Below are 22597 nucleotides of genomic sequence, written 5' to 3'. Positions count from 1 at the left end.
TGCACACTCGGGATCCGTACCGGCGAACCCCGGGCCGCCACAGCGGAACGTGTGCACTTAACCGCTTGCGCCACCGGGCCGGCCCCCGCTTATCTCCATTTAATTGAGGAATTTTTTCTGAGGTTTTATGTTGTTCTTTTGTTTGGAACATATTCTTCTATTTCTTCATTTTTCCTTGACTCTTTGTCTTGGTCTCTATGCATTAGATAAAATGGCCACCTCTCCCAGTCTTGAAGGAGTGGATTTCTATAGGGGATAAACCTTATTTTTCAACCCTGTCCTGGCTCTTGGTTGTCTCTTAAACTTTGTGATTTTCTAAGAAGCTTATTTAATTTTTAGTGGCTTCCAGTATTTGAGAGTGTGCCAAGATCTATCAGTGTCTCAAAGGGAAGGATCTTGTTAAGCATCTAGATTCGGCTGATGGAAGCCAGATCTTCAGGCAGAAGCTTTTAAAGTGTGCAAATATATACAATTCTGTGGGACCAGAAGCATAAACCTCACTTGCCACTGGAGCCAGTCTATCTAGAGGTGTCCTCTGGATGGCAGGTGCAAAAATCAGGGTGCCAGGTGAATGTATTAGCTTCTTTGGGAGAGATTCTGGTGATCTGGAGTGAGGCAGAGAGAGAGAGCACAAAGATAGCATTACTTGGCCTAGTTCCCTGAGAACACCTCCATAGGCCTTTAGAAGTGTGCCAAACCTGAAACCTCCCCCTCTAGCCAAAGCTCCAGAAGGAGCTAATAAGCCTCTTTCAGAGAGGCCTGTAGGTGTATTTCAGTCTGCTGTCTGTGCAGTGCGCTGAGGGTGGTAACCAGCTAAGAACATTCTCTTTGTTAAAGTCCCATGGGATCTAGCAAGCCCCCCCCTCCTCCACCCCCGGCTACCAGAGCCAGATGATTAAGGGGCATTCTCTGGGTGGCATTGGCAAAATGGGCACCAGATGTGTATAAAAGCTCCCCTCTGGGAAATACTGGCCCTCTGAAGCATGGCAGAAGGAAAGCAAAAAGATTGCACCTGTTGGCTGGAGGGAGGCAGAGAGAGATTGCAAAGATGGCACCCTCTAGCCTCTGTCCCAGGAGAGTACCCCAGCAGTCTTCTAGATGTGTGATAGGTTAAGGGCCTGCCCCTCAGGCTTATGTTATAAGATAAGGAAATAAACCTCTTTCACTTAAAGTCTGGGTGCCTCTCAGTCATCTGCTTCTGTACTGGGCCCTGGGGTGGCTGAGTCCAAGGACACGAGCCCTGTAAGAGTCATTTCTCAGTTTGTTGTAGCCTTGTGGATCTCGTGGACACGAGCCCTGTTGATTTTCAAAGCTAGATGTTTTGGCGGCTCATCTCTCAAGTGCAGGTCTTAAAAGTTGAGGTGCCCAATGTGAGGTTCAAACCCTTCACTCCTCAGGGTGAAGCTCTGGGTGTTTGGTTCCCTCCTGAGTGTGTCGCTGCACCAGGGGTGGGGCTTATGGGGAGACCGTGTCTCGGTCTTTCCTATCTGCTTTGACGTGGATTCTTTTTCCCTTGCCCGTTGTGTAGGAGTTGCTCAGATAGCTTTTAGGTTTTTTTCCACAGGAATTTGTTCCATACGCAGCTGTAGATTTGGTGAGTCTGTGGGAGGAGGTGAGTTCAGGATCTTCCTACATTGCCATCTTGAACCAGAACTCCTGTTAATAATTCTTGTTGTGATATTATATAGTCATTCAAGCTTGTTTAAAATTATTATTTGCATGGTATAAAATTTTCCATTCTTTTACTTTCTGCTTATCATGGATTTATATTTATTTTATTTTTTATTTTTTTGTGAGGAAGATCAGCCCTGAGCTCACATCCTCGCTAATCCTCCTCCTTTTTGCTGAGGACGACCGGCTCTGAGCTAACATCTATTGCCAATCCTCCTCCTATTTTTTTTTCCCCCCAAAGCCCCAGTAGATAGTTGTATGTCATAGTTGCACATCCTTCTAGTTGCTGTATGTGGGACGTGGCCTCAGCATGGCCGGAGAAGCAGTGTGTCGGTGGGCGCCCAGGATTTGGAACACGGGCCGCCAGTAGCAGAGCACATGCAGTTAACCGCTAAGCCACAGGGCTGACCCATAGCTTTATATTTAAAGTACATTTTAATCGGGGTGTTTAGAAAATTTATATTTAATATAATTAGCTGCATAATTGGCCTTAATTCTACAATCTTGCCATTTGTTTTCTATCATCTCATCTTTATTTCTTTGTTACTCTTTTCCTGCCTTCTTTTGGATTGACTGTTTTTTCAAATTTCATTTGGCTTTTTAGCAATACCTCTTTGTTTTATTTTTCCAGCAGACATTCTAAGGTTTATAGTATGAATCTTTATCTTATCACAGTCTATATTGAAATAATATATTGTTTCATGTATTATGTAATACTTTATAACAGTATATTTTTATTTCCTCTTCTGAGTCTTACTTAGGTCATATGTTTTATTTCTACATGCATTATAAATTCTATAATGCATTGTTTTTAATGTTGTTTTAAATAGTGAATCATCCTTTAAAAATTTAAAAATGAGAAAAACTGTCTATTATATTTACCCACATTCTTATCACATCTGATTTATTTATTTCTTTGTGTATCTGATTTAAGTTTTTATCTACTATGATTTTCTGTCAGACTAAAAAAATTTCTTTAACATTGCTTTAAATGCAGCTCTGCTGGCAACACATTCTCTCAGATTTTGATTGTCTGAAAAAAAGTCTGTTATTTGACCTTCACTTTTAAAGAATATTTTAATTAGATATATATAATTCTAGGTTGACAGTTTTGTCTTTTCTCTTCACTTTAAAGATGTAATTCATTGTCTCCTTGTTCACATTGTTTTAAAAGAGAGGTCTGTGGCTATTTTTAACTTTGTTTCCCCCCACGCAGTATGTTTTTTATTCTATGACTATTTTTTAAGTATTTTCCCTTAAGTTTCTAGCAATTTGATTATGGTGAGGTTTGGTGTTTGTGTGTATATTTTCTGATAAGTGTTCATTAAGCTTCTTGGATCAGTGGGTTCATAGTTTTCATCAAATTTTATAAAATTTTGACCATTTATTTTTAATACTTTTTGCATCCTTTCCCTTTTACGGGACTCCAATTAGACTGCTTAATATTGTTCCACAGATCACTGAAGCTTTCTTCATTGTTTTTTATTCTTTGCTTCAGTTCAGAGAGTTTATTTTGCTATATCTTTGTTTTCTCATTGTTTCTCCTACAGCGTCTAATCTGCTCCTAATTCCATCCAGTTTAGTTTTCATTTCAGATGTTGTACTTTTATAGCTCTAGAAGTTCCATTTGGCTCTTTTTTTATCTTTCACTTCTATTCACACTAGGTTCATGTTCTTCTTTTAAATATTTGAAAAAATATATAATAGCTGTTTTAGAGTCCTAGTCTACTAATAACACCATCTCTGTCATTTCTGGGTCCAATTCCATTTACCAAGTTTTCTCTTGATTAAGGGAAACATTTTCCTATTTCTTGAGATATTGTGAATGCTAGGTTCTTGTGTGATAGATTTTTTTTGTCTTTCTTTAAGGATTGTTGGTAGTTCATTATTGGGCAGTTAAGGTCCTTGTAGATATACTTGATTCCTTTAGGGATTCTTCTTCTTTGTCATAGTTCATCTAGAGTAGCTTCTACTCTAGAGGTGATTTGGCCATACTACTAAGGCATGCCCCTTTAGGGTTTCTACTGAATATCCAAAGTGTTCATGAGATCTCTCCATTCTGGCTGTGTATTATATTTTATTGTTGCTATAACAAATTACTACAAACTTAATGGCTTAAAACAACACCTGTTTATTATCTCAGAGTTTCTGTAGGTCAGAAGTCTGGGACTGTGGTTGGATTCTATATCTAGAGTCTTACCAGTCTAAAATCAAGGTATTAGCCAAGACTGCTATTCTCATCTGGGGCTCTGGGTCCTCTTCCAAGCTCAAGTTTTTCACCAGAACTCAGTTCCTTGTGGTTGTATGACTCAGGTACCCATTTCCTGATGCATGGCTCTCTTCATCTTCAAGCCAGTAATAAAGCATTGAATCTTTATTATGCTTTTGAATCCCTCTGACTTTCTCCTCTGCCACATCTCCCTGCCTTCCTCTTCTACTTTTAAGGACTGTTGTGTTCTATTGGGCCCACCCAGATAGTTCAAGATAATCTCCTTAGCTTAAGGTCAGGTGATTAGTGACCTTAATTACATCTGCAAAGTCCCTTTGGGCATGTAATGTAAAATAACCACAGGTGTGACACCAGACGACTAAGATCACAGGAACCAAAATTCTGCCTACCACAGGCTGGGTGGAACACAAAAATCTCAGCCCTAAGTGATCTCTAGGGATTATTTGGCTGACAATTCCTTAGTATTTCCTTGCTTGACCTCATGAGTTTGACCCATATGAGTGCACTTTACTATCCAGCAATAGATTCAAGGGCTTCCCTATGCAGATATCTGGAGGTATTTCTTTGTGTAGTTTCCTCCTCTCTAGTACTCTGCCTTGCAAATTACAGTCCTCTAAGCCTCCCAGAACTCTCATATTTGACTCCTATATCTGCTGTGACTTCTTTGAGTTCTCTCTCACTGCACCATGGTTCACGAAGTGTCTTCAGACTGAAAGCTGGGACAATTGTTCAATGTCATATATATTTTATTGTTTTATGTGGTTTCATATATTTTGTCCAGTTTGCTAGGTGTTTATGATTGGAGTGTAAGTCCCAACCAGTTCCTCCATCATGGCTGGCCAGGAGGTTTTTACTTACTGTTTTATCCATCAGTTAGAGGCATTGTTCTTTTGCATGCTCAAACTGTCCCAAGCTTGCCCAGTTTGAGCCCCTTCAAGTTGGTTCTTGTATTCTCCTGACATATCCCTCTATTAGTTTTTGAACATTTATTTGCTTTCTAGCAAACTACACAAGCTATACTTGCTTTGTATATTCCCTGTTCAGGACTGGGATCATCCATTCTCCAAATATCCCTGGTTTCTTTTGGTGAGGAATGGTATTTAGAAACCAAGTCCTGGGCATTAGGTGTATTCATTGCTACTGAGATGCGTCTAGGAATTTTCAAACAACAGACATTTAAGGCATTTTTAATCAAAATGAGAGGGACAGAGCAGAAAGTTGCTAGTTGACCTTCTCTAAGAAATTTGAAGGATTGGACAATCAGTGTTTGAATATCTAGGATGATAGAGAGATATGATAGAGACAATGGCATGTTTTAAGGAGAAGGCTGCCCTGGGTGAAGGTTTATGTTGAAAGAAAAGCAAATCTCTTTCAATTTATTGGACCATAAATTTTATTGAAGTCATTGATTCTCAAATGGGACATTATCTGCCCCACTCTCAGGCCTTTAGAAATGTATTTGGGAGGCGGAGTCAAGATGGCAGCGTAGGCAGACTCTGAACTCACCTCCTTCCGTGGACACAGCCAATTTACAACTACTCGTGGAAAAATTACCCCTGAGACAGAACTGAAAACTGGATAAGAGGAACTCCTGCAACAACGGACAATCCTAACTGGGGTATAAGAGGCAGAGACTCCCTTCTGGAGAGGAAAAACGCCGCCTTCACAAGCCGCCAGCGTCAAGGCCGCCGGGAGCAGCGCACAGGTACGCAGCCTCCCTGGAGGCGCGGGGCCCTGAGCCGGGGAGCCCCCGCTGTGGGCATTTTGTGGACCCAGCACAATCGACACCAGTGGCATAATATCTGACTTTGCCTGCTACTAAAGCATTGGGGAGCACCCCCAGAAAACCCGGTTCACAAAGAAACTAAAACTGGCTCTTAAAGGGCCCGCACACAAACTCACCCGTTCCAGAAAGCATCCTAAAATCACCAGAAAGAAAGGTGCACACTGCTTTGGTGACAAGAGACTCACCTAATAGGCCCTGAGTGCATCTCGGTGAGGGGTGAGACCTCTCCAGGGACTGGGACATTGGCGGCGGCCATTGTTGTGGCCTGGTGTGAGCGTGCTGACACAGACGCCATTGGAGTTTTCCCTGAGACCTGCTAGCCCAGGGTCTGCTCCACCCGCTAGAGCACCCATTTTATCCAGCTCAGCCAGGGCAGGCAGCCCACCCTAGAGACTGGCCCCACCCAACAACAAGCCCTCAGGCAACGTGTGGGCCTGCATAGATTGGTGACTGGATTTTCTGCAGCCTGGCAACTGAGCTGACTTGAGTGGGGCAGGGTGTGCACAAGGAGCGGGTGGAGAGTGTGGGGTGGTGGCGGAGTGTGTGGGGCTCCCGCCGTGGAGAGATTGGGTCCGCTTGGGGAGGTCGGGGCGCTCACACGGGGCAGGACTGTGTTGACTGTGTGTGTGGACCTCTGGGCGGCAGGGCTTGTCAGCTGCAGAAGACTTGTGCTTCTCAAAGACCCACATAGGAGGTTTGCTCCACCTTCCAAAGCCTGAAACAATTGGGTGCTCCTGTGCCTGAGTCCAACCCCACCCAGCTGCAATCCTCAGAGAGCTGACAAGAGACCTAATAGGCTAGAGGTTTACAGCAATTCTAAGGCCCTGAGCCTAACAACCTGCCACACTGGGGGCTTACTCACTTAAAAGAAATACTGCAACACAAATGTGGTATTAGAACTTACAGCCAACTGTGCTGGGGCTCCCCCCACCTGATAAAGAGACTGAAGGGCCCACAACAACTACAAGCAGCTGAGCATTACAACAGCTGGCCAGGAGCATAACTCAGCCTCCCTGGGCGCCTATAGGGAGAGCTAACAGGCCACAATAGAAGGACACACGTAGCTCACATAGGGGCCACCCCTGGAACATTGAGAACTGAGGGAAGCACACTGGAAGCCTCCTAAGGCATCACTTACATAAGATCACCTATCCAAGAGCAGGAGACGTAGCTGACCTACCTAATACGTAGACACAAGCACAGGGAAAGAGGCAAAATAAGGAGGCAAAAGAATACATTCCAAGTAAGGGAACAGGACAAAACCCCAGAAAAGGAACTAAGTGAAACAGAAATGAGCAACCTACCCGACAGAGAGTTCAAACAAAGAGTGTTAAGGATGCTCACTGATCTGGGGAGAAGAATAGATGAACTCAGTGAGAATGTCAACAAAGAAATGGAAGATATAAAAGAGAACCAATCAGAAATGAAGAATACAATACTGGAAATGAAAAACTCATTAGAGGGACTCAAAAGCAGAGTAGAGGATACAGAAGAACGGATCTGTGAGCTGGAAGAAAGACTAGAAGAAATTACCCAAGCTGAACAGGTAAAAGAGAAAAGAATTAAAAAGAGTGAGGACAGTCTAAGGGACCTGTGGGACAACATCAAGTGCACTAACATCCGTGTTATAGGTGTCCCGGAAGGAGAAGAGCGAGACAAGGGGGCAGAGAATCTATTTCAAGAAATAATAGATGAAAACTTCCCTAACCTAAGGAAGGAAACAGACATCCAGGTACAGGAGGCACAGAGAGCCCCAAACAAGATAAACCCAAAGAGGCCCACACCAAGACACATCATAATCAAAATGTCCAGAATTAAAGATAAAGAAAGAATTCTAAAAGCTGCAAGAGAATGTCAAGTTACATACAAAGGAAACCCCATAAGGCTATCAGCTGACTTCGCAGCAGAAACCTTACAGGCTAGAAGAGAATGGCACGATATATTTAAAGTGTTAAAAGGAAAAAACTTACAGCCAAGAATACTCTACCCGGCAAGGTTATCGTTCAAAATGGAAGGAGAGATCAAAATTTTCCCAGATAAGCAAAAATTAAAGGAGTTTGTCACCAAGAAACCAGTGTTACAAGAAATGTTAAAGGGACTGATTTAAGGGGAAAAGAGAAGACCACAAATAGGAAAAATTATCTATTTCCACGTTTAGAACGTAATGGATACAAATGCACAATAAAGAGGTTAGATATGCTATCAAAAACATAAAAGGAGGGAGGAGGGTAGTTAAAGAGTACAGCTTTCAGACAGAGGTCAAACTAAAGTGACCATCAATTCTGTATAGAAGAAGTAAGGAACAGAGAAGGACTACTTAAACACTGAGGAAAAAAAAAAAAAAAGTTAAAAAATGGCAGTAAGTACATACTTATCAATAGCTACTTTAAATGTCAATGGACTAAATGCCCCAATTAAAAGGCATAGGGTGGCTGAGTGGATAAAAAAACAAGACCCATATATATGCTGCATACAAGAGACACACTTCAGACCTAAAGACACTCACAAACTGAAAGTGAAGGGATGGAAAAAGATACTCCACGCAAATGGCAATGAAAAGAAAGCTGGGGTAGCAGTACTCATATCAGACAAAATAGACTTTAAAACAAAAACTGTAAAAAGAGACAAAGAAGGGCATTACATAATGATCAAGGGAACAATCCAACAAGAGGATATAACACTTGTAAATATCTACGCACCCAATGTAGGTGCACCTAAATATATAAAGCAATTATTAACAGACATAAAAACAGAAATAGACAGTAACACAATAATAGTAGGGGACTTTAACACTCCACTTACACCAACAGATAGATCATCCAAAGAGAAGATCAATAAGGAAACATTGGCCTTAAACGACACCTTAGAACAGATGGACCTAGTAGATATATACAGAGCATTCCATCCAAACACCGAAGAATACACGTTCTTTTCAAATGCACATGGAACATTCTCCAAGATTGATCACATATTAGGCCACAAAACAAGTCCCCATAAATTTAAGAAGATTGAAATAATACCAAGCATCTTTTCTGACCACAACGGTATGAAACTAGAAATCAACTATAGGAAGAAAATCAGAAAAGCCACAAATACATGGAGATTAAACAAAATGCTACTGAACAACGACTGGGTTAACGAAGAAATCAAGAAGAAATCAAAAAATACCTGGAGACAAATGAAAATGAAAATACGACATGCCAGAATTTATGGGATACAGCAAAAGCGGTTCTAAGAGGGAAGTTTATAGCGATACAGGCCTATCTCAACAAACAAGAAAAATCTCAAATAAACAATCTACAAATGCACCTAAAGGAACTGGAAAAAGAAGAACAAACAAAGCCCAAAATCAGTAGAATAGGGAAATAATAAAAATCAGAGCAGAAATAAATGAAATAGAGACCAAAAAAACAATAGAAAAAATTAATAAAACCAAGAGCTGGTTCTTTGAAAAGATCAACAAAATAGACAAACCTTTAGCTAGACTCACCAAGAAAAAAAGAAAGAAGGCACAAATAAGTAAAATCAGAAATGAAAGAGGAGAGGTTACAACAGACACCTCAGAAATACAAAAGATTATAAGAGAATACTATGAAAAACTATATGCCAACCAATTCGACAATCTGGAAGAAATGGATAAATTCTTAGAATCATACAACCTTCCAAAACTGGATCAAGAAGAAGTGGAGAATTTGAATAGACCAATCACCAGTAAGGAGATCGAAACAGTAATCAAAAACCTCCCCCAAAATAAAAGTCCAGGACCAGACAGCTTCCCTGGTGAATTCTACCAAACATTCAAAGAAGACTTAATACCTATCCTTCTCAAACTCTTCCAAAAAATTGAGGAGGGGGGGAAGCTCCCTAACTCATTCTACGAAGGTGACATTACCCTGATACCAAAACCAGACAAGGACAACACAAAAAAAGAAAATTACAGGCCAATATCACTGATGAACATCGATGCGAAAATCCTCAACAAAATACTAGCAAATCGCCTACAACAATATGGTAAAAAGATTATACACCATGATCAAGTGGGATTTATTCCAGGGATGCAGGGATGGTTTAACATTCGCAAATCAATCAACGTAATACACCACATTAATAAAATGAAGAACAAAAATCACATGATCATCTCAATAGATGCACAGAAAGCATTTGACAAGATCCAGCATCCATTTATGATAAAAACTCTGAATAAAATGGGTATAGAAGGAAAGTACCTCAACATAATAAAGACCATATATGAGAAACCCACAGCTAATATCATCCTCAATGGTGAAAAACTGAAAGCTATCCCTCTAAGAACAGGAACCAGACAAGGATGCCCACTGTCACCACTCCTATTTAACATAGTATTGGAAGTCCTAGCCAGAGCAATCAGGCAAGAGAAAGAAATAAAAGGGATCCAAATTGGAAAGGAAGAAGTGAAACTGTCACTATTTGCAGATGACATGATTTTATATATAGAAAACCCTAAAGAATCCACCAGAAAACTTTTAGAAGTAATAAACGAATATGGTAAAGTTGCAGGATACAAAATCAACATACAAAAATCAGTTGCATTTCTGTACACTAACAACGAAGTAGCAGAAAGAGAAATTAAGAATACCATCCCATTTACAATTGCAACAAAAAGAATAAAATACCTAGGAATAAATTTAACCAAAGAGGTGAAAGATCTGTACACCGAAAACTATACAACATTTCTGAAAGAAATTGAAGAAGACACAAAGAAATGGAAAGATATTCCGTGCTCTTGGATTGGAAGAATTAACATAGTTAAGATGTCCATACTTCCTAAAGCCATCTATAGATTCAATGCAATCCCTATCAAAGTTCCAACAACATTTTTCACAGAAATAGAACAAAGAATCCTAAAATTCATATGGAACAACAAAAGACCCGAATAGCTAAAGGAATCCTGAGAAAAAGAACAAAGCTGGAGGTATCACACTCCCTGATATCAAAATATACTACAAAGCTATAGTAACCAAAACAGCATGGTACTGGCACAAAAACAGACACACAGATCAATGGAATAGAATCGAAAGCCCAGAAATAAACCCACACATCTATGGACAGCTAATCTTTGACAAAGGAGCCAAGAACATACAATGGGGAAAAGAAAGTCTCTTCAACAAATGGTGTTGGGAAAACTGGATAGCCATATGCAAAAAAATGAAAGTAGATCCTTACCTTACACCATACACAAAAATTAACTCCAAATGGATTAAAGACTTGAATGTAAGACCTGAAACTGTGAAAGTTCTAGAAGAAAACATAGGCAGTACGCTCTTCGACATCGGTCTTAGCAACATATTTTCAAACACCACATCTGACCGGGCAAGAGAAACAATAGAAAAAATAAACAAATGGGACTACATCAAACTAAAAAGCTTCTGCACAGCAAAGGAAACCATCAACAAAACGAAAAGACAACCTAACAATTGGGAGAAGATATTTGCAAACCATACATCTGATAAGGGCTTAATCTCCAAAATATATAAAGAACTCATGCATCTCAACAACAAAAAACTACCAACCCAATTAAAAAATGGGCAAAAGACCTGAACAGACATTTCTCCAAAGAAGATATACAGATGGCCAACAGACACATGAAAAGATGTTCAAAATCACTAACTATCAGGGAAATGCAAATCAAAACTACAATGAGATATCACCTCACGCCCGTCAGAATGGCTATAATTAACAAGACAGGAAACAACATGTGTTGGAGAGGATATGGAGAGAAGGGAACTCTCATACACTGCTGGTGGGAGTGCAAACTGGTGCAGCCACTATGGAAAACAGTATGGAGATTCCTCAAAAAATCAAGGATAGAACTACCATATGATCCAGCTATTCCACTGTTGGGTATTTATCCAAAGAACTTGAAAACACCAATTTGCAAAGGTACATGCACCCTGTGTTCATTGCAGCGTTATTCACAATAGCCAAGACTTGGAAGCAACCTAAGTGCCCATCAAGGGACGAATGGATAAAGAAGCTGTGGTATATATACACAATGGAATACTACTCAGCCATAAGAAAACGAAATCCAGCCATTTGTGACAACATGGATGGACATGGAGGGTATAATGCAAAGTGAAATAAGTCAGAGGGAGAAGGCCAAATACCGTATGATTTCCTTCATTAAGTAGTAGATAATAACAACAATAAACAAACACATAGGGACAGAGATTGGATTGGTGGTTACCAGAGGGGAAGGCGGGAGGGTGGAGGGTGAAAGGGATAATTCGGTACATGTGTGTGGTGATGGGTTGTAATTAGTATTTTGGTGGTGAACATGATGTAGTCCATGCAGAAATAGAAGTACAATGATGTACACCTGAGATTTTTGCAATGTTATAAACCAATGCCACTGCAATAAACAAATAAGCTAAAAAAAAAAAAAAAAAAAAGAAATGTATTTGGGTCATCAGGAGAGAGTGCTATTGGAAACTGGTACACTAGAGGCCAGAGATGATAAATGTCCTGCAATACTTAGGACGTGTCTGCATAATAAAGAATTGTTCCACCCAAAATGCCAAGCGTGCTTTATTGATCAATACAAATTGTCCAATAATTTCACGTCCACATATGGAACATTGTTATGTTTTTATACACTTATCTGACTTTGGGTAAATTGCCAGAATAAGATCATCAGGTCTGGCTTGAAAATTATAGATATTATCCCACATTTCTTTTGATGTATTGGCAAAGGGACTCCATCCACTTCCAAAATGTTAAATTGTGTTGACTTCTTTCCCAGATTATGAACATTCTTTTTAACCTGTTCCACTGAGACAAGGAATCTGGGATTGATATTGTCACCTCTATTTAAAATAAAATATGTTTTATGGCTCATAGTTAGGGTTTCCATCTTACTGCTGTGGATTAGGATATTATAAAATTAATGAAAGCTAACAGACACAAAGTACAAACTTTATATACCTTGTTTATTTAATCCTCACAACAACCACATAAAATAGGCAATATTATTTCTGTTTTTTAGATGAAGAAGCTGAGGTTTTTATAGGTTAAGAAATTTGATAAACATAAAACAACATGCAATTGCTGAAGCTGAGATATACACTCAGTCTGTTTCCTAGTCCATGTTCTAACAACCATATCACCTGTTGGATTAGTAGAGAAAATAATAACCTCATATATTGCTTCATAATTTTCAAAATGTCTTCTATAATCAGAAATGAGGCTATTACAGTGAACAAATTTCAAAGCAATGGTTTTGAGGGACTTTGTAGAGTCGATTTTCTTGTTATTTCTATGCTGAGAACTCTTCAAAAATAGGCTTATTACATAGAGTTTGTTCATTTATGGGATAAGTTTTCAAATATCAGCCATAGGCTTACAGTGAGAAAAGCTCTCATGTATCCATAAAAGTCTTCTAACTCCAGAGAATTGGGATTAAGTTGGGGTATACCTGGAACATTTAATCCTACTGTTCACATTCAAGTCCTGTATCCCATTTGGAAGAGAAGAAAAGAATCCTTTCAGAATCAGTCTTATATTAGTTGTCAAAAAACAACTTATGTATTGGGATGAAAAAATGCAACATAAGTTTTTAGGGTAAGGATGACATATTAAATGAAAAAATATATGAATATACAATGAATATACATACAAAAATATATGAATGTACAATGTCTTTCATATAGTAAATTTTGAATAAATATTAGTTCCCCCTTTCTTAATTGTGAGAGGAAATATTAAACATGTGGCAAAATATCTAGAGGAATATATTTTTGTAGTTTGCTAGTCAGTGTTCCAAGAGAAAGGGGTGCCATGGTGAGATAAATTTGGGGAACTGCTGCAATATACAGAGTGAAACAGGTTTCCTACTGCAGGATCTCAGAGACTTGAATTTAGTAATGGAGATTTTGAGTCCCTAAGAGAAGATTCTAGTTTGCAGCATTTCTCAATCCTGGAAATCTTTTATTTTTTACAAATAGAATTCTCACAGAATTTGCATTCTTTAGAACCTACAATGGGAAAATCTGGCCTTGGCATAGAGAGAAGCAGTGGAAGACTCTAGTGTCATCATGGCCACCTGGGCTCACTCTCAACCTTTGCTCTTGTATTAAATCCAAAGAAGTATGCAAGATTTTATTTATTTTGGGCATCAGAATCAGGTACAACGACATTTTTTTGGTTTCATTTCAAAGTATAGATGTTTTTCTCCTTGAATGTGGTATGTGCAATGTTTTGTTGTACTGGAAGCAGGCAAAAACGTCAGTTTTTACTTCCATACGTGTCATCCTCTTTAAAACATATACATTTAAATATATGTAATATGTTTTAATAAATTGAAATTGTACTTGTTAATGCCAAATTATCCCATTTTTGGGAGTTGGATCCTCTTCACATTGGCTCCTGAGTTCTTTTGACATGATCTGAGTTGTTAACATCTTCCTTGCTGTATATTATGACAAGAAGTTCCAGGCTCATTTTGGAAAGTTATCATCCTAGACTAGGAATCAGCCATATCTCCAAGGAGCCCTAGCTTCTGTTTGTAGGGAAAGGAATATAGATCCTCAAAATGTGTACTAGGCATTCTCATTGCTACTGTGTTCATTGGTCTTTAGGATCTTTCAGTGGTCATAGTTAAAAATATGCAGTTTTTGAGGAGGAAATCTTAATGAGTTCATACTCATGTTTCCATTTCAAATTTAGATTTACAGGGTTTTATTTAACTACCTCAAACTTATATTTGTATCACCTTACTTTTGTGCCAAAAGTCCTGGATCTAGCAAACTTTTTTCCAAAATTAGCACAATTTTACTTATGAATACAGACCTTGACATCCTAAAGAAGATATTAGTTATCAAATCCAATAGCATATTAAAATTTTATGACTCATTTGAGAATGGTTCAATATCAGAAAAACCTATCAAAGTAATTTACCATAATCATGAACTAAATAACTCTATGGTGGCAAATAAATCAGCACCTCTTTATGATTAAGCAATGATAATAAAAATGATAACAACTAACACCTCTCAGAAACTGGATTTAGAAGAAAATTTCCTTAACTTGGTATAGACTGCTTGAGAAAAAACTACAGAAAATATCCACTTCGCGAAGAAAGTCTAGATATATTACCTGTAAGATCTGCAACAAGACATGAATGTCTGCTATAACTGCTACTGACCAACATGCTACTAAATCTCCTGAACGATGAGTTAGACAAGGAAAAAACATACAAAAACTACAATTAGAGAGACAATACTTATCATTTTCAGAAGATGAGAAGATCGACAGGGAAAACAAAATAACTCATAAATTAAAAGAACCATGGTAATTAGTTATTGTTACAAAGTTGTTGATTCATGATGATTGGCAGCCCAATCAAGAGTGCTCTTCATAGAGATAATAAATCTTAAAATATAATAAAACTCAAGTAATATATATAAATAATGCATAAATATTTGTAGAGAAAAATGAAACTTCAGGATTTAAAAAAAGTACTGAATGAAACTGTCAAATTTTCCTGAGTTAATCTACAGATTGCGGGCAATCCCAATAAAAATTTCAAAAGGATTTGAGGTAAACTTGACAAGCTGTTTTTAAAATTTATGTAGGACAATAAAGGAATGTGAACAGATAAGACAATTTGGGAAAGAAAAACAAATCAGAGATCAATTTTCTTACCAGATATTAAGAAGTATTTTAAATTCATAATAATAAAAATTGTGAGCTACTGGAGCTGAGAAAGACAGATCAATGGAATGAAATAGTACCTTGAAGCAGACCCATGTAGTTATGGAAATTTGTAGATAAGAGTGGTGACTTTACAAATATGAGAGGCAAGAAAGCATTACTTTCTAAGTAAGTTGGGACAAATACTTCACTATATGTAGAAAAATAAAGGTGGAGTCTACTTCATAGAATACATAAAAATAAACCCCAAACTTATTAAAGTCTAAAATGTGAGTCACATATAGAACCAGTAGGATAAAATGTGAGGGAATATCTTCATGATTTGCTAACCAGTTATTAAACACAAACTATAACATGGAAATTTGATGGATTTTAGTACGACAGAATTAAAAATCCTTGATTAGCCCTCGACTCCAAGGATAGACATAACAGAACAGAAGCAGAATGGGAAAGCATATTTGCTGTATCTAAAACTGACACACATTAATATCTAAAGTAATTAGGGAGTGTCTCCAAAGAAACAAGAAAGGAAGAAAACCCTAAAGAAAAATTGGTAAAATATATAAATAGGTATTTCATAGTAATATGAGTTTATAATACTGTAGAATTTAGCATTAAGAGACTCTCCAAGGATGAGACAACCTGCTCTTAACACAGAAGGAGATAACTTGTGGGTCCCCTGAGGACTGATGTGATTACCATCAAGGTTGGCAATACTTTGGGCCTTGGAAGTTCAAAGGTTTTTAAGACATTTGATAATTATATTTCTAGAATTCCGTTAGTTTTCTATATCTTTCCTGGACTTTGTGGATGATGAGGGCAGTGGAGATTCTGAGTAAAAGGTAAAACCTTACAAAGCACTTTAAACAAGATACCGTGAAATGTGTGCCCCTATTGTTGGACAGGTAAGTTGGGACTCTTCTAGTTGGGAATACAAAATCAAGTAAATTTCTTTCTACTCTTACAACCATAGCTCTCCTTCAGCAAGTTAAAGCCTCAGTCCACCCCAAGAATAAACAACAATGAGCAGACTGTACTCACAGCCCACTTGTGTTCACAGAGACCTGGAGATTTGAGTTCCTGTCTGCGTCCCATCTTTACAGTCCTGCTGAGATGGTCTCATTGGCAGACAGGACAAGCTCTGGAAACATCCTTGGCAAGATGCTTAAAATTATCCACCTACGTTCCTTTAATATCAAGGCCAATGCGCCTCTGTTCTTATCAGCAATCTTATGAAGCATTTTTTGTTAAACTCTACTTGCATTTGGCTATTGTCTTGGGTAATAGCAAAGCACATTGAGGTTCTTTAATTTGCCATCCATTTTATAGTAGTCCCTATAGAAGTCAAGTATTCTTTTTTGTTTCTAAAGCATTTTGAAGATGTGGACTTGCCCCAAATCACATATCTGTGTCCATATAAATATTCAGTCTTTTATCTTTTGTCAGTTGTCAGGTTTGGCCGAAGGCAATTAAGCTAGCCATCTGAACTGATTTAATTTCTTTGAGAAATTTAAATTTCAAGGGTTAATTGAAGTTTCTGGTAGCATAGCCTGCGTGGCAACTTTTAGTGTTTGAAGTCGTTGTTGTTGTTTTTTTAAATGAACCATCAAAAAGCACAATTAAATCAGATAATCCAAGGAGTCTCTGTCTGGAAAGTCTGTAGGGTGCATGGCTAGTTGCCTAAGAGAGGGGAAGTAACCATGGGGTTTTCCTTCTTCAGGTGAAAGGATAAAGGAGGTTGGGTTTCGAGTGTTGCTGAGATAGACAGTGGTGTGTGAAGGGTAAAACAGTATTTCAAAGGAGATTAGGTCACCAGCTGAAAAGTGGTAAGTGTTTTCCGTCAATAGAAGCTCTTCTTGAGGAATCTTATAGAACATTTTCAATCACCAAAAATATAACTGAAAAAGAAAATGGAAAAGAATTAGACATGAGTCTTGAATCTATTTAACAGTAATATTAAAACCAAATAAATTTGGGATTAGGGTGACCTAAAAGAATATAAATTTTATATGTTCTAACAATGCATAAACACTTTTAAGGAGGCCGAAAATAAACATATGTGTATTATCACTCAAAGAATTTGGATATTTTCTAAGACATAGATACCCTTTAATTTACCTTTATTCATAAAATGAAAATGAATTAGCCCCAATAAGTCTGTACAATCTTGAAGTAACTTCAGTCTTTACTGATGATACCAGCAACTTAATTTTAATTTTTTTCAATGATATAAAGCACATTGTTAGTTTCAATTGACATTTTTCAAGATAGAAAAATAGGCAATGGTTCTAGTAATTACTATGGACTCAAAATGTACTTAATAGTTTTGCCAGTTTACTTTTCCATTGAACAAATATTTTACAGTACCTACTCTTTGTAAACTTGGATGTATAGTAGGCCTATGAAAGACACTGGGGATGAAGGGGGGAGCAAGATGCACATGGTCATTGCCTTCACAGAATATATAGTCTTGTTGTGAAGACAGACAATGAATAAGTAAATTGCAAAAAGTGAGAGTAGAGTCGTGAAAATGGAAGCATCATGTGTTAGGAAAGCATACAGCAGGGACACAAAACAATGAGGGGTGGGGTCAGGATTGTTTTGCTGGAGGAAGTGACATTTGGGCTGAAAGCTGGAGGATGAGTTTGTTTTAATTAGATGGGGATGAAAGGGAAGTAGGTTCCTGGCTGAAATGTGGAAGTACATGCCACTCTCAGGAAATAAACAGGTACAGTTTGGATGAAGCATTGTCTAGAGAGGGATCAGAGCAGAGCACGACAGAAGACCATCAAATAATATCTTTGTAAAGTTACCAAATGTCAAAAATGAAACTGGCAAATAGTCATTGATGATTAAACAGCTAGTAACTATGGGGGATTGGAATTTGCAAACTCAAGATATGTCTCTGCCTGAATGACATTTTGACCCCCACCCCCACTAACTGACCAAAGGAGTTTGGGATGGGAGGCCTGCCCCCAGAAAAGGCCATTACTATAGACATCTCCTGGTACCTGGGTGGGTTGTGCTAAGCCCATTCTTAGTTCTAGTTACCCTTTATGAGAGACATTTACATTTGTAAAGAAAATCTCCATTTGTAAACGTATCTTCTTCCCTGCACCAGGAAGAAGGGGGGATGGCCTTACCTAGAAACTTATCAGAATGGAAGGTGAGGACTTAAATCTGCGTGATAAACTTACTCATTGTTAACTGTGCTGTTTGGACAATGTGCTATTTGACATCTACTAGGTTCCTACAGATGACATCACCCTGGAGCCTGGGTCATCATGGTAATGGGTTTTGAGCTAGTTATTTCAGGAACTGAGCCCCTTGTCCACTTCAGGCCTGACTGAGACCACCAACCCATCAACTGGGCCCTTTTGACAGCAAGAGGTTGGAACTCCACCCTCAGGGCATGCTAATGCCGCCATTCTGTGATGATGTGTCCTACAAAGAAACATGAAGCCTGGCTGCACTTGTGCAGATCATCAATTACCTCATCTCTCCTCACCCCCAATCATTTCAGACCACCTTGCCCTCTTCCCCATAAATACCCCTGAGTCCCTATTTTCGGGGAGGCAGATTTGAGACTTGTTCTCCCGTTTTCCTCACTGGGCTGCCTTGTGATTAAACCCTCTCTGCAATCTCCTCGTCTCGGTGATGGGCTTTCTGGGTGGTGGGCAAAAATGGACCTGGTGAGGTAACAAAAATAAAGAACGAACTAAGTATATCCAGCCAGGAAAAACAAGTCTTTTAGGAGAAGAAAAAAATTGAGCTGGTCTTAGGTTTTCTTATTCCAATACCTAGTGCCAGAAGCAGTAGAGCAATGTCTGCAAAACTTTAAAGGGAAGAAAGTGCAGCTGAAAAATTTTATATGTTGCCATCTTGCACTTCAAATATGAGGAAAAGAAACAAAATGATTAAGCATATAAGAACTCAGAAAATTTAGCTTCTGGCCTTTCTTAAAAAACAAAAACAACAACAAAAAAATAAAACAAATAAACCAAACAAAACTCTTTGATGATTAAACCCAGCCAATAAGCCAATAAGAGGCAAATCACAATTCAAACTTGTTTATGGTGGCTCCATGGTAAAAGGACAGGTATCGAGAATTAATTCATTTAAAGATAGACTCAAGACTAAGTAACTATAAGAATTATGGTTAAAAATAAAAAAGTAGATGTTATATACCTTTTATAATGTAAAATCAATAACTTAACTAACAAAATTTAACGTACAAAAATGAATATGTAGGGGCTGGCCCAGTGGCATGGTGGTTAAGTTCTGTGCATGCCACTTTGGTGGACAGGGTTCACGGGTTCTGAGGCACAGACCTACACATCGCTCATCAAGCCATGCTGTAGCAGTGACCCACATACAAAATAGAGTAAGACTGGCACAGATGTTAGCCCAGGCCCACTCTTCCTCACCAAAAAAAAAAAAAAAAAAAAGGAAGTGTAATTAACGAGAAACAGACTCCAAGTACTTAATATTTGTTATAATCTCATTTCTTAACTTTACTAGGTGTCTTAAGAATAATTATTGCTCATGGTGATGAACATCTACTTTAAGTTCAGCAAGTCTTCTAGTTTCACTTCAGTTTAATAATAAATATGTATAGTATATTTTGTAGTTGTAGCATAATTCTATTTTTGTGACACTCTATCTATTCTCACCACTCTCTTCAATTTAGTCTATGACATCATCTAACAATTTCTAATGGTCAACTCTTGGCCATTATCTTACTCAAGTTATCAGCACTATTTGAAAGAGATGATCTCAGCCTCCTTATTGAAACCTCATTTTTAGTTCTTGGGCAACATAGTCTCCTGTTTTTACATCTACCCTCTCAGCCATTCCTTCTTGGTTTTTTTTTGTGATTTATTTTCTTCTTCCTGACCTTTAAATATTTAAGTGCCCAAGCACTCAATACTAAATATCTTCTCTTTTCTGAAATCCAGATTCATATATCCAATTCTCCTACTGGGCAACTCCAATGGGATGTGTAGCAGGTATCTCAAGTTTAACATATCTGGATCTGAACTCATAATTTCCATGCTTTGCTTCTCCTATTCCCCTTGCATCTTTTCCGTCTTGTTCAGTATCAACTTTGTACTTAGTTTCTCATACCAAAAACCTTGAAGCCATTCCTGGCTCCTCTCTTTTGTTCACACCCTACAGCCAACCCATCATCAAACTCTGTCAACTCTACCTATAGCACTAAAGAGGGTCTCAGACTCAGATTGAGAAATTGAGAAACTCACAAGACACAAAAGACTTTCCAAGCAGCGGGTTTTCTTAGGTTTGAGAAACAACACAGGATGGGTAACAGAGCACGCACAGCTGTAGCATAGTAGAGATCTTGTGACTTCCTGGGGAAGATTCCAATGACTCTAATCATTATGCATGGGTGTGTGCATGTCATGAGAAATGAGACTGAGTAAGTAGATGTGTTCTACCTCAGCCCAGTGAAGCCATCAGCTCTGGGGTCCCTCAGCTTTAATACTTTGCTAGTCATTTATCCCCCTTCTTCAGTGCAGTTGTATTTCATGAATTACCAGTTATACAATAAACTATTCTGAAGCCAGGTACAATCTGCTCTGATACTGATGCTCAGTACATAGTGACCTCAGCAGAACGTTCATTTGCCTGGGATCTGGTATACTTCTATATATTCTTTAACTTAACGTTGCAAGGAGTTTAACTAAACTAGCCAAATAATCAGGTGTCTCAGAGGCTGAAGGAAGATTAGTGTCACTTGTATACTCTTTCATTCCAAAAATATAGTCAGAATATTTTTACATATGATCACCTGGTGTCTTCCCAAGCCTCCATTTTCTCTCTCCTGTATTACTGGAAGAGCCTGAAGACTAAGTACCCTGCTCTCACCCTTGCTCCCTATAGTTATTCTTCACACAACAATCAGAATAAACATGAAAGTATATGCCAGTTTATGTCGTTCCTCAGCTTAAAACCTTCTGGTGACTTTGTTTTCACTCTGAGTAAAATCCAAGGTCCTCACGGTGCCCCTGAGGTGCCCAGCCCCGATGCCGCCTGACCTGCCCCGGCACCTCTCTCCCCTCTGCTTGCTCTGCTCCAGCCACACTGACCTCCTCTTCAGGACACGCCACACACTCTCATCTCAGGGCCTCTGCATTCCATGGTCTTTTGCCTGGAATGCTCTGCTCTCAAATAGCCTCACTTATTTCAGTCTCCACTTAAATATCTTTTTTTTCTTTTAGAGAGGCCTTCCCTGAACATCTTAGATAAATAGTAAACCCGCTCCACACTCTGCTTTATGTTTTCTCCTTAGTGTTTATCACCACTTGAGGTCTCATGTATTTATTTGTTAATTTGTTATTGTTAAAGTAAACTGCCTGAGGGCAAGGTCTTGGTTCTCTTCTCTGCTGGTCTCTTCTCTAGTGCCTAGCTCATCACAGGTGCTCACTAAATATTTGTTGAGTAAAGGAGTGTGTTTGTAGCTCTGCTGCTAGCTCTCTGTATGCTTAGAGAAGTAGTTGGAATGGTGGTCACCAAATGTTGATGGTGCTTATATCTGGGTATTGGGATTGTGAGTGAATTTTAAATTTCTTAACTATACTTTTATACATTTAAAATTTCTCTAGGAAGGCCCAGTCTTAGAGAAGCCCCCCGTCATCAATTTTACCTCCAGGAACCCCACCAGGTTCTCACAGTGAGCAAGTTAAAGACACAATAAGGAATCTACAGATGGCTTGCATCTCCTTGCACTGGTGAGATTTTTTTTTTCCTAGTCCATACTTCCACTGAGGGTGCAAATTTTTAAAGAATTCTATTAAATCTAGGGGTTTCAGTTCTAACCCCTCGACTGTTTGGGCCTAAGGTCTCATCTCCCGTGTCCATGTAGTCGTTAAAACTCAAGTCTTCATCCTTGCTACTCAAAGTGAGTCACTTGGGAGTTTGTTGGGAAATGTGAAATCTTGGCCTGTCCCGTTTACCAAATCAACACTCTCATTTTAATGAGATCCCTGGGGCTGGAACACACCTTAAAGTTGGAGAAGAGCTGGTCTAGATGGTGAGAACAAGGAGCAACTGTGAATCTCTACCCCACATCCCCTTCCCACCCCAATTAGGACAGGTTCAGAAGCAGCTTATATACTTGCCATTGTGGCTTTTTTGTTGTTGTTTTTACTGGAAATTTCAGATTTCTCCCCCCCCCGTTGAGCTTAGATACTCATTTTTCAGTT

General features: G+C 38.7%; 1 protein-coding gene across 1 annotated transcript in view; it reads right to left on the bottom strand.

Moving 5' to 3' along the window:
• The window catches only part of LOC101406475 (sulfotransferase 1C3), a 39744-nt gene extending 27183 nt beyond the window's left edge, over window positions 1–12561 (bottom strand). Inside the window, 2 exon segments of the mRNA XM_087426082.1 lie at window positions 12321–12405; window positions 12408–12561. Of these exon segments, the coding sequence (XP_087282208.1) occupies window positions 12321–12405; window positions 12408–12561 (239 nt within the window).
• Between the last annotated feature and the right edge of the window lie 10036 nt (window positions 12562–22597).

This window comes from Ceratotherium simum, chromosome 40 (genome assembly GCF_057802395.1).
Source record: "Ceratotherium simum simum isolate JZ-2026a chromosome 40, ASM5780239v1, whole genome shotgun sequence".
NCBI lineage: Eukaryota > Metazoa > Chordata > Mammalia > Perissodactyla > Rhinocerotidae > Ceratotherium > Ceratotherium simum.
This window is presented reverse-complemented; position numbering and strand designations above follow the sequence as displayed.